The sequence below is a fragment of the Salmo trutta genome, chromosome 23 (genome assembly GCF_901001165.1).
Source record: "Salmo trutta chromosome 23, fSalTru1.1, whole genome shotgun sequence".
Classification (NCBI taxonomy): Eukaryota; Metazoa; Chordata; class Actinopteri; order Salmoniformes; family Salmonidae; genus Salmo; species Salmo trutta.
In genome coordinates, this window is record NC_042979.1 from 6,820,301 (window position 1) to 6,835,342 (window position 15,042).

At 41.8% G+C, this 15,042-nt stretch overlaps 1 protein-coding gene across 3 annotated transcripts in view; it reads left to right on the forward strand.

The window, feature by feature from the left end:
- Positions 1-3,010: 3,010 nt before the first annotated feature.
- The window catches only part of LOC115159181 (contactin-associated protein-like 4), a 187,202-nt gene continuing 175,170 nt past the window's right edge, over positions 3,011-15,042 (forward strand). For all 3 annotated transcript variants that reach the window (XM_029708648.1, XM_029708649.1, XM_029708650.1), the window contains exon 1: positions 3,011-3,377. In XM_029708648.1, coding sequence (XP_029564508.1) covers positions 3,293-3,377 — 85 coding nt within the window. In that variant the 5' untranslated portion in view covers positions 3,011-3,292. The remainder of the gene's footprint in view (positions 3,378-15,042) is intronic.

Genomic DNA, 15,042 nt, shown 5'->3' on the forward strand with positions numbered 1-15,042 from the left:
TTTATCCAAACATGGAAGTACTAGTACCAAATAGATAGACGGAGCTGCATCATGAAAGAAGAGACACAAACATTAATCGTCAAGTGATTTCCCACAACATGATAATAAAAGGAAAGTTCTGTCTTTGAATTTACAAAGCTGGTCAGTATAAAGGCTTTTTGGTATTGTGGAGCCACGTCACTCAACACAGTGATGCGTTTCCATTGATAGAATTCAGTCTTAGTAAGTACAGCAAATGGCTGGAAGCTCAGGTTCTCCCTGTCCGTCAGTCAGAATCCCATGTATTGTACAAAAGCCTTTTACCTGCCAGGACATCCGATACGGCAATTAAATAGCCCAGTGATTCCTGTATGTAAGTGTAGTCTGTCAGCGGTGCACTGGGGTGTGATGATTAGGTCCTAGTGTGTGCGTGTGTGTGTTTGAAATCCATCCCTCCTAGGCAGCGCCCTCAATACAAAAGGTATATTATTCCGTGTCGTCTTTGTCTCAGTGAGCTCTTAACATAACGGTTTATTGGCCTGTATTATAATTAGTTAGTCTATAAATACGTTATGAGTCTGTGTAACTCCTTTGTCTGTGATGAATTCAAATGTTTTGGATGCAAGCCCTTTAAGCCTTTTACCCTTTTAACATATGAACTGTGAAATCATGTGAAGGAAATCTGGAGGAAAAAATGGTTCAATAGGGGAAGCAACAGGCTTGACCTAAAGTACAATACTACAAATTGCCTTCATCCCAACAATACAGTGTGATCTCTTTTATGTCTGTGGGTGTAAGGCATATACAGTTTGTAGTCTACTGTCTGTATGTGTCCATGGGGTTTGGCTTTAAGGCATATTCGCACAGCTATATTCCATACATCGTCTTTCAGTATATCATCTCCAAAAGAATGTGCTGGAGGTCTTTCTCAGGTGATGGATGAACTATGTGGCAGCAAAGCAGTGTCTTTACCATTACTACCATATAAATGCTACATGATAACATCTCTCCCACCAGTGGAATTGTTGTAATTGTAGTTTTTATGTTAATGTGTAATGACGGGTGGAGTTGTTGCTTTACAAAGAGATGGAACATATATTATGTGTGTGTGTGTGTGTCAAGTTTTGGTGCACATGGCCAAAAAACGCATTAAAAGCTATTATGGAAACATTATGGAGGACTCAGCTAGGACATTGTTTTTTTGAGCTGGCTGCAGACAATGCATTATGTCACTGAACTATTCTCCATGTCCTACAAATTAACGGTAAAATTAAACAAAAGAAATGTAAGTACTTACTTTGTTTGTCCTTACAGTTTTAGAGGTGTTCATGTTTCCTGGTTTAGTTGGAGAGTGAGGGGATTTGATTAAGCTATCCAATTAAGCCGCTCGGTTATATTGTGTACAATGCAGCATGGTGCATTGTTCAGAAACATACAACACATTCTTTCCATAAAACACGCTGAACAAAATATACACTCCACATGAGAAGTGTTAGTCAGGTTCGTCGTAAAAAGTGGACCAAAACGCAGCGGGTATATGAATACTCATCTTCTTTTATTAGAAGGAAACAAAAACAAAACAACGACGAAAGGTACTATAGACTATACAAAGAACAACTACCCACAAAACCCATGGAAAACACCCCTACTAAATAGGACCTTCAATTAGCTAAACATAGAAATATAAGAACTAGAACGAACATAGAAATATATTAACATAGAACATAACCCCCAAAAAACCGAAACACACAAAACAAACACACCCCTGCCATGTCCTGACCAACTACAATAACACAATGACCCCTTTGCTGGTCAGGACGTGACAGTTAGTCTCATGTTTCATGAGCTGAAATAAAAGATCCCAGAAATGTTCAATGCACACAAAAAGCTCATTTCTCTAAAATGTTTGACAAAAATGTGTTTACATTCCTGTTAGTGAGCATTTTAGAGAATTTGGCAGTATGTCCAACTGGCCTCACAACCGCAGACCACATGTACCCACGCCAGCCAAGGATGTCAATGTTGTGAATGGACTGACCCATGGTGGAGGTGGGGTTATGGTATGGGCAGGCAAAAGCTAAGGACAACAAACACAATTGCATTTTATCGATGGCAATTTAAATGCACAGAGATACCGTAACGAGATCTTGAGGGCCATTGTCATGCCATTCATCTGCTGCCATCACATGTTTCAGCATGATGAGTGGTGTAAAGAACTTAAGTATAAATACTTTGAAGTACTACCTATGTCCTATTTTGGGGTATCTGTACAACTTTTAATTTAATGTACTTTTTACTCCATACATTTTCCCTGACACCCAAAAGTACTCGTTACATTTTGAATGGCTAGCAGGACAGGAAAATGGTCCAATTCATGCACTTATCAAGAGAACATCCCTGGTCATCCTTATTGCCTCTGATCTGGCGGACTCACTGAACACAAATGCTTCTTTTAGAAATTATGTCTGAGTGTTGGAGTGTGCCCCTGGTTATCCATAAATAAACATTTAAAAAACTATAAAATGGTGCCCTCTGGTTTGTTTAATATAGAGAATTTGAAGTGATTTATACTTTTACTTTCAATACTTAAATATAGTTTAGCAATCACATTTACTTTTGATACTTAACTATATTTAAATCCAAATACTTTTAGATTTTTACTGAAGTAGTATTTTACTGGGTGACTTTCACTTTTACTTGAGTAATTTTCTATTACGTTATCTTTACTTTTACTCAAGTATGACAATTGGATACTTGTTCCACCACTGAGCATGATAATGCATGGCCCCATGTCACAAAGATCTCTACACAATTACTGGAAGCTGAACATATCCAGTTCTTCCATGGCAATGTATACAAAAACCATCATCCATGCATCCTCACAGCCACCGCCTACCTTTCATTAAAATATAAACTCATACAGTAGTTCAGACTAAATGTTGGGCTAAATGATGTCACCATATCTATAACTGAGACGCAGCGCCAGAAGTTAGTTAAATAAAAGACAAAATTCAGCCTAGGAATTTTTGGTCTTGAAGGCATTGCTTAGTGGACACTTTAAAAGCTGCTGACTTAACGCCAACGGAGGCTGGGGCTGTAGAGGTGTGTCTCAGCCTGCTCTCTCACTCTCTCTGAGCACTCCACAAAGAATGCATTCAACTGTTCCTCCTCGAGTCGGACTCGGCAGCAGTTGGATGGCTTGAGCAGCCGAGCACTGCACAGGACAGAGCAGACGCACAGGCGCGCGATTAATTGACGGATCTAGAGGACAGGACAGGGCTCTGTCCTCCAGTAGCATCCTTTCGTTTCGAACATGGATTTGGAGACCAGAAGACACACTGGAATGCTTTTACAGCTAGCAGTCCTTTTCTGCTGTTCATATGGGGCAATTGGAAAAGGTGAGCACCGTGTGTTTTCTCCACACACGCACACACCGTTGCGGACCTGCTGCTTGAGTGAATGGAGAGGGATGGCTTGGAATTTGCAAGTATTGATATTTTAAAGACAAGTTTTTTCTCAGCTTTGTGTAGCCTACTTTGCTTGTATGTAGTCCGGGTGATTTAATATAGTGGCTTATGTTTTACTTTAATTATGTCTACCTTGACGAGGGATATTCGCCTAGACTACTTTTTTTGACAGATTGCCACTGTCAGCAGTGACATTATTGCTATTTATTCGTTTGGACACCCACAATCCTCTGTAGATAATGTGTTAAACCTCTTTTGCTGAGTGCTTAAATATGTTTCCAGAATCCTTTATTGCCCACCCTGTCATTGATTAAACTGAGCTTTCCCCTTACCCATGTGTGTAGGATACCGGCCGTTGATGATGATGATGCTTTCACTTGACAGAAATGCGCAGCAAGCACATCCAGTGTGTCAAAGCGAAACATGGATTGAGCTATCAGAGTTTGCAGTGCAGGGCAGAGCAGTGTACTACAATGTAGCAGCTGTTGTTATTATTATATCCCTGTGGTTAAGTGAAATGGTCTTGGTATCAGTGCTTAGTCCCGCAAATTGTACTTGCTACAACAAATACGCCAGTGTAAACAACGGGTATGCTTCAAATAGACAGTTCAAGATATACCATTCAATAAAGACTAATTTCACAAACATGGCAAATGCACATAATAGCCTATAGGTTGAGTTAACCAACATCCAGATGGGAAAATGTATGTATTATTTTCGACCACTTTATAGGCTGGATTTTCCACATACTGCGTAAAATGCACTGAAGAGGCTCTTTTGATCAGGGTTCCACGGAATGGTGTGTGTGTGAATAAGAACAAACTGGTCTAGTAAGCTGGTGCGGAAACTAACCCTCTCTGGACATTAGTGCAGTGCACAGTACAATGTGATTCCTGCTGATTCCCATCAAAGGTGGATGACTTCACTGAAACCCGTGTTTTGGTTTTAAGGGCATGATCCACGAAGTGTGTGTGTGTGTGTGTGTGTGTGTGTGTGTGTGTGTGTGTGTATATACGAGATTAAGCGAGGGAGACATGTTCATTGCATCAATCAAAATGCATTACAGGATGTAGGCAACTACAGATGTCAAGAAAACAGAATTTCAGAGACAATGGAAGATACGAAAACATTTGTGTGTGTGTGTGTGTGTGTGCGAGCCTGTGTGTGTGTGTTTGTGTCTGTGTGTGTGTGTGCGAGCCTGTGTGTGTGTGTTTGTGTCTGTGTGTGTGTGTGCGAGCCTGTGTGTGTGTGTTTGTGTCTGTGTCTGTGTGTTTCCGTGCACACACGTGTGTGTATGAGAGAGAGAGAGAGAGAGGTTTGGTGGTTGGAACTGTAATGAGATGCATCTGTATTGTAATTGGAGCAGATGGTTGTAAGCTTTGCAAGCCCCTGGCCCTCCACTTCACTGCCTGCACTGCTCTGCTACTCAGTGCCCTCTATGTCCCACAATGGCACCCTATTCCCTATATAGTGCGCTACTTCTGGTCAAAAGTAGTGCAGTATGTAGGAAATAGGGTGCCGTTGGGGACACAGATTCTGCTGCTGTTTCACGGACACTGCCTGATTCTCCATATCCAGCCAAGCACATTACACACACACACACACACACACACACACACACACACACACACACACACACACACACACACATAATATATATTCCATCTCTTTGTAAAGCAACAACTCCACCCATCATATCACATCTAACATAAAAACTACAATTCCAACAATTCCACTGGTGGGAGAGATGTTATCATGTAGGGGTCAAACATAAATTACAAAACTGCGTTTTTTTTTTTATGCTTACATGTCAGTATGTATTATATACAAATCGGCACATTTACAAAACGTCAATATTAGTGACATTCTAATTTAACGGAAATACACTTTATAGTGATATGCAACTTTGTTCTGCCTGACAAGTGCATATGTTGATGCTATTTACTCAACTATCTGTCCTCATTTCACCTCATGCTTGGCTTACAGTTGTCGGAAGTTTACCTACACTTAGATTGGAGTCATTAACTTGTTTATCAACCACTCCACAAATTTCTTGTTAAACTATAGTTTTGGCAAGTCGGTTAGGACATCTACTTTGTGCTTGACACAAGTAATTTTTCCAACAATTGTTTACAGACAAATTATTTCACTTATAATTCACTGTATCACAAATCCAGTGGGTCAGAACTTTACATACGCTAAGTTGACTGTGCCTTTAAACAGCTTGTAAAATTCCAGAAAATGATGTCATGGCTTTAGAAGCTTCTGATAGGCTAATTGACATCATTTGAGTCAATTGGAGGTGTACCTGTGGATGTATTTCAAGGCCTACCTTCCAAGTCAGTGCCTCTTTGCTTGACATCATGGGAAAATCTAAAGAAATCAGCCAAGACCTCAGAAAGAAACTTGTAGACCTCCACAAATCTGGTTCATCCTTGAGAGCAATTTCCAAATGCCTGAAGGTACCACGTTCATCTGTACAAGCAATAGTACGCAAGTATAAACACCATGGGACAACGCAGCTGTCATACAGCTCAGGAAGGAGACGTTCTGTCTCCTAGAGATTAATGTACTTTGGAGCGAAAACTGCAAATCAATCCCAGAACAACAGCAAAGGACCTTGTGAAGATGCTGGTGGAAACAGGCACAAAAGTATCTATATCCACAGTAAAACGAGTCCTATATCGACATAACCTGAATGGCTGCTCAGCAAGGAAGAAGCCACTGCTCCAAAACTGCCATAAAAAAGCCAGACTACGGTTAGCAAATGCACATGGGGACAAAGACCGTACTTTTTGGAGAAATGTCCTCTGGTCTGATGAAACAAAAAATAGAACAGTTTGGCCACAGTGACCGTCATTATGTTTGGAAGAAAAAGGGGGAGGCCTGCAAGCCGAAGAACACCATCCCAACCTTGAAGCATGGGGGTGGCAGCATCATGTTGTGGGGGTGCTTTGCTGCAGGAGGGACTGGTGCACTTCACAAAATAGATGGCATCATGAGGCAGGAAAATGATGTGGCTATATTGAAGCAACATCTCAAGACATCAGTCAGGAAGTTAAAGCTTGGTCGCAAATGGGTCTTCCAAATGAACAATGACCCCAAGCATACTTCCAAAGTTGTGGCAAAATGGCTTAAGGACAATAAAATCAAGGTATTGGAGTGGCCATCACAAAGCCCTGACCTCAATCCCGTAAAATTTGTGAGCAGAACTGAAAAAGCGTGTGCGAGCAAGGAGGCCTACAAACCTGACTCAGTTACACCAGCTCTGTCAGGAGGAATGGGCCAAAATTCACCCAACTTATTGTGGGAAGCTTGTGGAAGGCTACCCGAAACATTTGACCCAAGTTAAACAATTTAAAGGCAATGCTACCAAATACTAATTGAGTGTATGTAAACTTCTGAACCACTGAGAATATGATGAAAGAAATAAAAGCTGAAATATATCATTCTCTGTACTATTATTCTGACATTTCACATTCTTAAAATAAAGTGGTGATCCTAACTGACCTAAGACAGGGAATTTTTACTCTGATTAAATGTCAGGAATTGTGAAACTGAGTTGAAATGTATTTGGCAAAGGTGTACAGTGAGGGAAAAAAGTATTTGATCCCCTGCTGATTTTGTACGTCAGTCTATAATTTTAATGGTAGGTTTATTTGAACAGTGAGAGACAGAATAACAACAAAAATGTCCAGAAAAACACATGTCAAAAATGTTATACATTGATTTGCATTTTAATGAGGGAAATAAGTATTTGACCTCTCAATCAGAAAGATTTCTGGCTCCCAGGTGTCTTTTATACAGGTAACGAGCTGAGATTAGGAGCACATTTTTAAAGGGAGTGCTCCTAATCTCAGTTTGTTACCTGTATAAAAGACACCTGTCCACAGAAGCAATCAATCAATCAGATTCCAAACTCTCCACCATGGCCAAGACCAAAGAGCTCTCCGAGGATGTTAGGGACAAGATTGTAGACCTACACAAGGCTGGAATGGGCTACAAGACCATCGCCAAGCAGCTTGGTGAGAAGGTGACAACAGTTGGTGCGATTATTCGCAAATGGAGGAAACACAAAAGAACTGTCAATCTCCCTCGGCCTGGGGCTCCATGCAAGATCTCATCTCGTGGAGTTGCAATGATCATGAGAACGGTGAGGAATCAGCCCAGAACTACACGGGAGGATCTTGTCAATGATCTCAAGACAGCTGGAACCATAATCGCCAAGAAAACAATTGGTAACACACTACGCCGTGAAGGACTGAAATCCTGCAGCGCCTGCAAGGTCCCCCTGCTCAAGGAAGCACATATACATGCCCATCTGAAGTTTCCCAATGAACATCTGAATGGTTGAGAGGACAACTGGGTGAAAGGGTTGTGGTCACATGAGACCAAAATGGAGCTCTATGGCATCAACTCAACTTGTCGTGTTTGGAGGAGGAGGAATGCTGCCTATGACCCCAAGAACACCATCCCCACCGTCAAACATGAAGGTGGAAACATTATGCTTTGGGGGTGTTTTTCTGCTAAGGGGACATGACAACTTCCCCGCATCAAAGGGACGATGGACGGGGCCATGTACCGTCAAATCTTGGGTGAGAACCTCCTTCCCTCAGCCAGGGCATTGAAAATGGGTCGTGGATGGGTATTCCAGCATGAAAATGACCCAAAACACACAGCCAAGGCAACAAAGGAGTGGCTCAAGAAGAAGCACATTAAGGTCCTGGAGTGGCCTAGCCAGTCTCCAGGCCTTAATCCCATAGAAAATCTGTGGAGGGAGCTGAATGTTCGAGTTGTCAAACGTCAGCCCCGAAACCTTAATGACTTGGAGAAGATCTGCAATGAGGAGTGGGACAAAATCCCTCCTGAGATGTGTGTAAACCTGGTGGCCAACTACAAGAAATGTCTGACCTCTTCGATTGCCAACAAGGGTTTTGCCACCAAGTACTAAGTCATGTTTTGCAGAGGGGTCAAATACTTATTTCCCTTATTAAAATGCAAATCAATTTATAAGATTTTTGACATGCGTTTTTCTGGATTTTTTTGTTGTTATTCTGTCTCTCACTGTTCAAATAAACCTACCATTAAAATTATAGACTGATCATTTCTTTGTCAGTGGGCAAACGTACAAAATCAGCAGGTGATCAAATACTTTTTTCCCTCACTGTATGTAAACTTCCGACTTCAACTGTATCTTGTCAGCTGTATTCTAAAGGTATCACCTGGCTGCTTCAGTCCATGGCCATCTGCAGATGGAGAAGACATTTGTGACACAAGGGCACCTTGTAGTGCACTGCTTTTGACCAGGGCCCATTGGGCTCCGGTCAAAAGTAGTGCACTATGTAGGGAATAGAGTGCCATTTGGGACGTAGCCCAGGACTTTGATGCATATTGACAGGATGTATCATCAAACAACTTGCTGACTCATCATACACTGCCTGCATATGGCTGAGTAGTCCGTTCAGTAGTCTGTAGTTTTCATGAGAGGGCCGGCCCTCCACTGTGAATTTTAGGCCCTGTGTGGCTCAGTTGGTAAGAGTGGGTTGCTAGCAATGCAAATGTTTTGGGTTAAATTCTCGTAGCGATCACATACACATATTGCATGAGTAGCTGTTCGTTTCATCAGAGGGTCTGTATAGTGTACTGCCTGTGTGTAAGGATGCATATCCCTAATATATTCTGAGGTTATTTCATGAGAGCGTCTGCCCTCGCCCTCCACTGTCAGGTTAAGGTCTACCATATGCGGTTTGTGAGGTTGTCCATATTATACCGTATGTTGTAGAAAATGCGTATCTCTAAAATATTCGGAGGCTATTTCATGAGAGCATCTGCACTCGACCTTCACTATCAGGTGAAGGTCTCCCTGGCTGGTTATGCTGTTTATAGGGAAGATGGGGGGTACTGCACAGTGTACTGTGTATTGTATAAGGACTAGAGTATCCCTGAATTATTCCGAGGCTACCCTCTTATCTGTGGAGGGTCTAGGAGAGCATCAGGCTTAATCAGAGCTCTGCAGTGTTTTGATAGAAACCCCAAGACGAGAGAGAACACTACAGAAGCAGGGCTGTAGCCGCTGTAGCCAGGGGGTAGAACCTCAGTAGTTCTCAGCTGGAGACCCACTGTTTATAGTTCACTCGTTCGAGTGACCCATTTTCACTGGTCATTTTTTTCATGCATGTACCCAGCGTCCTTTACAATTAAGAGCCTAAAACACAGCTATGTGAATCACTTCTATTCCATATGGGATGAATAATTAATGAAGTTGATGCACAACTCAAGTTTTTTTTATATGACCCAATATATAATACAGTAAACATGAGACAAGTTTATATCATCAAAATAATAAGTTGAGAAGTAGGCTACTCTGCATAAACCATGTAAAGAGCCTCTTGTAGAAGCATTTCTCTATTAGCAGTGGTGGTACAGTACAGTAGTTTCCCATCTGTGTGTGTCTGTGTGAGAGACAGAGAGACAGAGATAAAGAAAGAGAGAGGGTTGGAGGGACAGAGAAGGAGGTAGGGAGAGAGAGAGAGGACAATATCTCCTAATCTCTTTAACAGCTCACAGTAAACAGACAGAAAGTGATTGAGAGTTGATAATCCTGCATCTCTCAACTCTCGTTAACACAAAACTCATATGAGCACCATAATTTGTTCATGGACAGATGTAAAGGAGAGTTGAAGGAGAATGTGCTAGTCACTCTGCTGTGCTATAAGGACAGCACCGTTATCCAGCCAGCTATGGAGTTGTCATGTTTGTTGGCAGTGGAACAGTTTGTCACATAGGTTGTGGGAAAGTAGTAGTGATGGGGAAAAAATTGATACAGAGTCGTCGTCCCCCCCCCCCCCCCCCCCCCCCCCCCCGGATCTGGAGTCAGTGGAGCACTCCTTCTAATCATGGCCTAATGGCAGATTACACCATCTCACTTGCCAGACTCATGTCGCTCCAGGGTCTTTATTAAGCTTCATATTTGTGATGTCGGTAGGCTTTTTAGTCAGACTATACAGGCAACATAATGAATTACAGTGGACCATCGAGGGCAGGAGCAAACCATCGACAGAGATGCCCACTTTGGCTGTGAGTCAGCTGAATGTGTCCCCAAGGTGTTTAGGAACAAGCACAGTTTGGATTGTGTTTGATGCTGCAGGGAAACTTTTTATTCCTCTAATTTAGACTGTTAGCATCCCAAATGCTACCCTATTCCCTATATTGCATTACTTTTTACCAGGGTCCATAGGGCTCTAGCCAAATGTAGTGCACTATGTAGGGAATAGGGTGCCATTTGCGACACAGCCTTAGACTTCAGGCAATGACACCCTCCTCATCCACTCTACCTCGACTATTTCCCACAGACAGGGGTTATTAATCAAGTAAATAAATATGCCTGGACTGGAAATTATGTATATTTGGCCAGTAAACCAACCAACCGGGTGCTTCATTGCTTCAAATGCAGCACACAGTTCCCTGCCTCATCGGAATTGTTTAACTTTTCAATGAGCTGGTTGTTTGTATTGTGAAGAACATAAAGCAGTGAATAAAAACAATTTGGTGCAAATGTCTGTGTGACGTACGTATTTCCCTGCAAAGCCCATTGTCCATTATGATTCATGAGACAGGTGGCGTCTTATAGAGACTGAATGACGGAAGGGGAAAGTGGATAGCGAGGAGAGAATAAATCGGGCTCATTTTTCTTCTTTACTGTAATTTATGAAAATGTGTGTTGGAGAAGTCGAGGCATGAATTGGGTCTTATGAAGTCAAGGTTGCACAATGGTAACGGCGGGTAGCGCTGGTCTTTTTTACTGTGTGAACTTGAGGCTGGCTCTGGCAGTCATGAATCCATATTATTAACGGAGAGAGCAGTGTTTAAGCAAGGAAATTGACATAAAACGGCAGTCCATCTTTGATTCTGACCCATGCAATTCTGTATTAGCTCAAGGCAAAATTCTTCAAAAAACTGGAACCCTCAAAATGGACACATTCATCACACAGCCCTCATCATCGTAGATGAGTTGGTACTGGACCAAATATCTGTCATGGTGGCACTGTTCATAGTGTCCGACTGTGCTCTCAGCTTATGTTAGCTTCAGTTCTACTTTGCTGTCATAACTAGAATATTCAACCTTGCTTCTACAGATTAGGCTGGATTTGTTTCACATTCATACAGTCATCATTCAACACCTTATTTGCTTGGGCTTATTTTCCATTTTCACTTATGTATGTTACAGCTGTGACATTTGACAGGGTATGCTTTCTAAATGGCACCCTATTCCCTATTTAGTGCACTATTTTTGAACTGGGCCCACAGGAATAGGGTGCTATTTGGGATTGGGACTCTGAGACAGGGAAAAGGCACGGGTGTGCTACCTACCATTCAGCCATTTGCTATCATTCACCTACCGTTCACCCAGCAGCTATCAGTACTACACTCCTGTATATGCAGTTGAGCTAGGTGATGTCATTTGTGAAAGCGAACCACTGTAACTATAATGAACCTGTGACCAGAAAAATCTTTCAATCATCTTGTGTTCAACAACAACAACAGGGCTGTTGTTCCATAGCTGATATTGTTCTTGTTGCCTGCTGTTGTTTGCAATGATTAAAGCATTGACCTTAAATGTCATGTCCAAGTCGCCTGGCTGAAAGACATGGAATCATCAAAGTAATGATCAGATTGTACAGATAAGTTCCCGATACAGTATCTGTTCTGTCATTTCTATTCATTATTGTAGATAATTCCCACTGCCAATGGTGCTGTTCCACTGTTATCACATCTCACACCTCACTCCACGCATTCCCTGACATTGGCAGAGAGACTGAGGGATCAGAAATTGTGTTCCCAAACTCCCAGTGACCTCTGTGACCTGGCCACTGATAGGTTGCTAGGGGTCACTGTGACCTGGCCACTGATAGGTTGCTAGGGTCAGGTGGTTGCTGGGAGCCGGACAACCGACAGTACTCTTACCTGCTCAGGTCAAACAGCCTCCTCAGTTTCTCTCCAAGTGGACATGTATGATGGAGTGCGTGGACAGAAGTGAGTTGGTGTAACTATTGTAACTTGTGTGTCTATTGTTTACTGTTGTAACTATTATTAGTTGGTCATAGTAGTTGTGCTTTGTGTTATACAGTCCTTGCTTATGCTATAGTTTTATACAGTCCTTCATTTGTCAATACCATTATTGCTCTCATTGTGCTATCATATTGTGTACAGCCTATTCATTGCATTCATGTCTGTTTATACAGAACCACATCCATTCTCATATAAGTCCTCTGGAAATAAAGTTTCTTAATGTGTGTAACTCTCTGCGAAGTTGCCTTATTCCTCTGACCGGGAAACATGTCAGTGAGTCACAGACCAGCCCAACTGGAGAGCCGCTCTCTTTCAATTATTTAGTTTAGTCATTCGTATTAAAGGCTACAGTCAGGAGCCTTATGTAGAGAACAGAGTTTGACATCTGAGGAGGTGTAGTGGAAAGACAATTTTGCAACTCTAGGAGGACAATGGAAGATAATAGAAATGCTTCTTTATTGTTAAAAGCATTGGTTTTAACATAAAATAAGCATTTTATGAAGTTCCACTTTTGGAAGAGTTGTTGAATTTCATAATATAATATATGTCATTTAGCAGGTGCTTTGATCCAAAGCAAAGCGACTTAAAGGCGCTGCATAGTCAATACAACATCTGCATTGACCATGCAGCATTTACGGTGATACGGCCTCTGCAGACGTCAGGGCATTCATACTTCTTGCTCTTCGCTGAGCAGTGCAGTTCTGTTGAGCAGAGCTGTTGAGCAGAGCTGTTGAGCAGAGCTGTTGAGCAGAGCTGTTGTGAAGGAATTTGTCAAGGAAGTGTGTTTGTGTTTATACAGGACCTCCCATGTCAATGCGGAGCTATACGGAGCCCTCCGCATTGTTACAAAATTTGTGAGGCGCACGGCGATGCAGTACAGAGCTCAATTTGTCTTCTGCGCACACAACCCTTATGGCGCCTCCGACGACGTTTTCAGATCAAGCAGTCATGCGTGCAAACATTTTACGCACAGGTGGTCTCAGGAATCAAACCTACTATCCTGGCGTTGCAAATGCAATGCCATTTGAAGTTGATAAAAATTGTTTTTGTTAAAACCAACACGTTTCGGGTCCAAAGTAGTGGCACTGTTCCTTTCCCATTGAGCAGTTGTAGTGGAAAGGGCAGAGAAGAAGGAGAATCGGCAGAGTGTGAATTACAGGGAGGCCAGGGGGGGGCTAAACCCCCCTGAATGAGAGATGAGCTCCCCTAAATGCAACAAAAATCGAAGTTAGGTTGGGGGATCTCTAAATAATGTTATTATTTACCCTGTTTGTTTAAAATGCAATTTGTACTGCTACAGTGGTACATATGAAAATAAAAGCTTATTCCAAATTAAATGAAAACTACCCACCTCTGTGTCATGTGTCTGCACTTGTCATCCCCGGACAGTCCCATATTTCAGCTCCTTTTCAGGTGTCTGGACTTTTCTTTCTACAACAAAGGTCCTTTTGTCACCAAGACGCATCAATTAATTCAGGCTACAAGAGTGCAGACCCAATGACAACTGCCAAATGTCATTACACTTTTTGGTGTTTTGTAATAGATTTCTCTTTCCATTCATCAAATGGTGTGAGTGCAAAGTGCACTGTCTGGATGATGGATTTATTTTGGAGTGTACGAACATGCTAATTCAATTTTTTTTAAGTGATTTGTTTGACAATAAGATGAAAACGCCATGACTGACAGTGTTCATACCAAATTAAAAGGTAATGCATTTTTTTACCGGTTAATTGCATGTCTTTACTATAAGGCCCATCATTTTTTGGTTGTTGGTTCCATTAAATAAATATAGTTAATTTGCACTCTGAGAATCGGTCAGCGCATCTTACCTTGCCTGGTGGTCACCCTCCAGCTCCCAGCCCTTCACTGACACATTCTGAGCTTGTACCCCTATTTCACTCCCCAGTGGTTCCCTTGGGAAGGCCAGGCAGAAAGGCTGACCCAGTGCCAAATCTGGGTCAAAACTTTAAAAAAGGAACCCTCTTCTTCCAGCTCTGTTCTCTTCTCTTCTCTTCAGTGCTCTACAAGCTAGTGATCTACAAAGTGATCTATAAAGGGAATGGGGTGCTATTTGGGACACATCTAACTGTTTAATGGAGTACAGGCTGCCACTGACTATCAGAGTCATATTTCACTTAATTTATGTTATGACAAAATCCTAATTAGTATGGTTAAAATAAGAGATTTATTTACAACATGTGTGTGAATTTATATGCTGCTGCTGAGTTCGGCACTAACTAATTCTAGTGTACAGAGTAAACCATTATGTGTACGATGGGTCTTCTGGAAGTGTAGCAGTCTCTGTGTCTGTTTCAGGCTTGGGCGATATGTTGCTTATACCGTATACCAGGGTATTTAGAAAAATAGTATGATTTTACGGTATGATTTTCAATACCGTTTAATATTATAGTTAGTTCTAAGCAGTGGCTTAGCACGTGCAAGGCGGGGGTGCCTCCAACCATTAAAACATATATAGAATACCTACTCATTCAACGGTTTTTCTTTATTTTTACTATTTTCTACATTG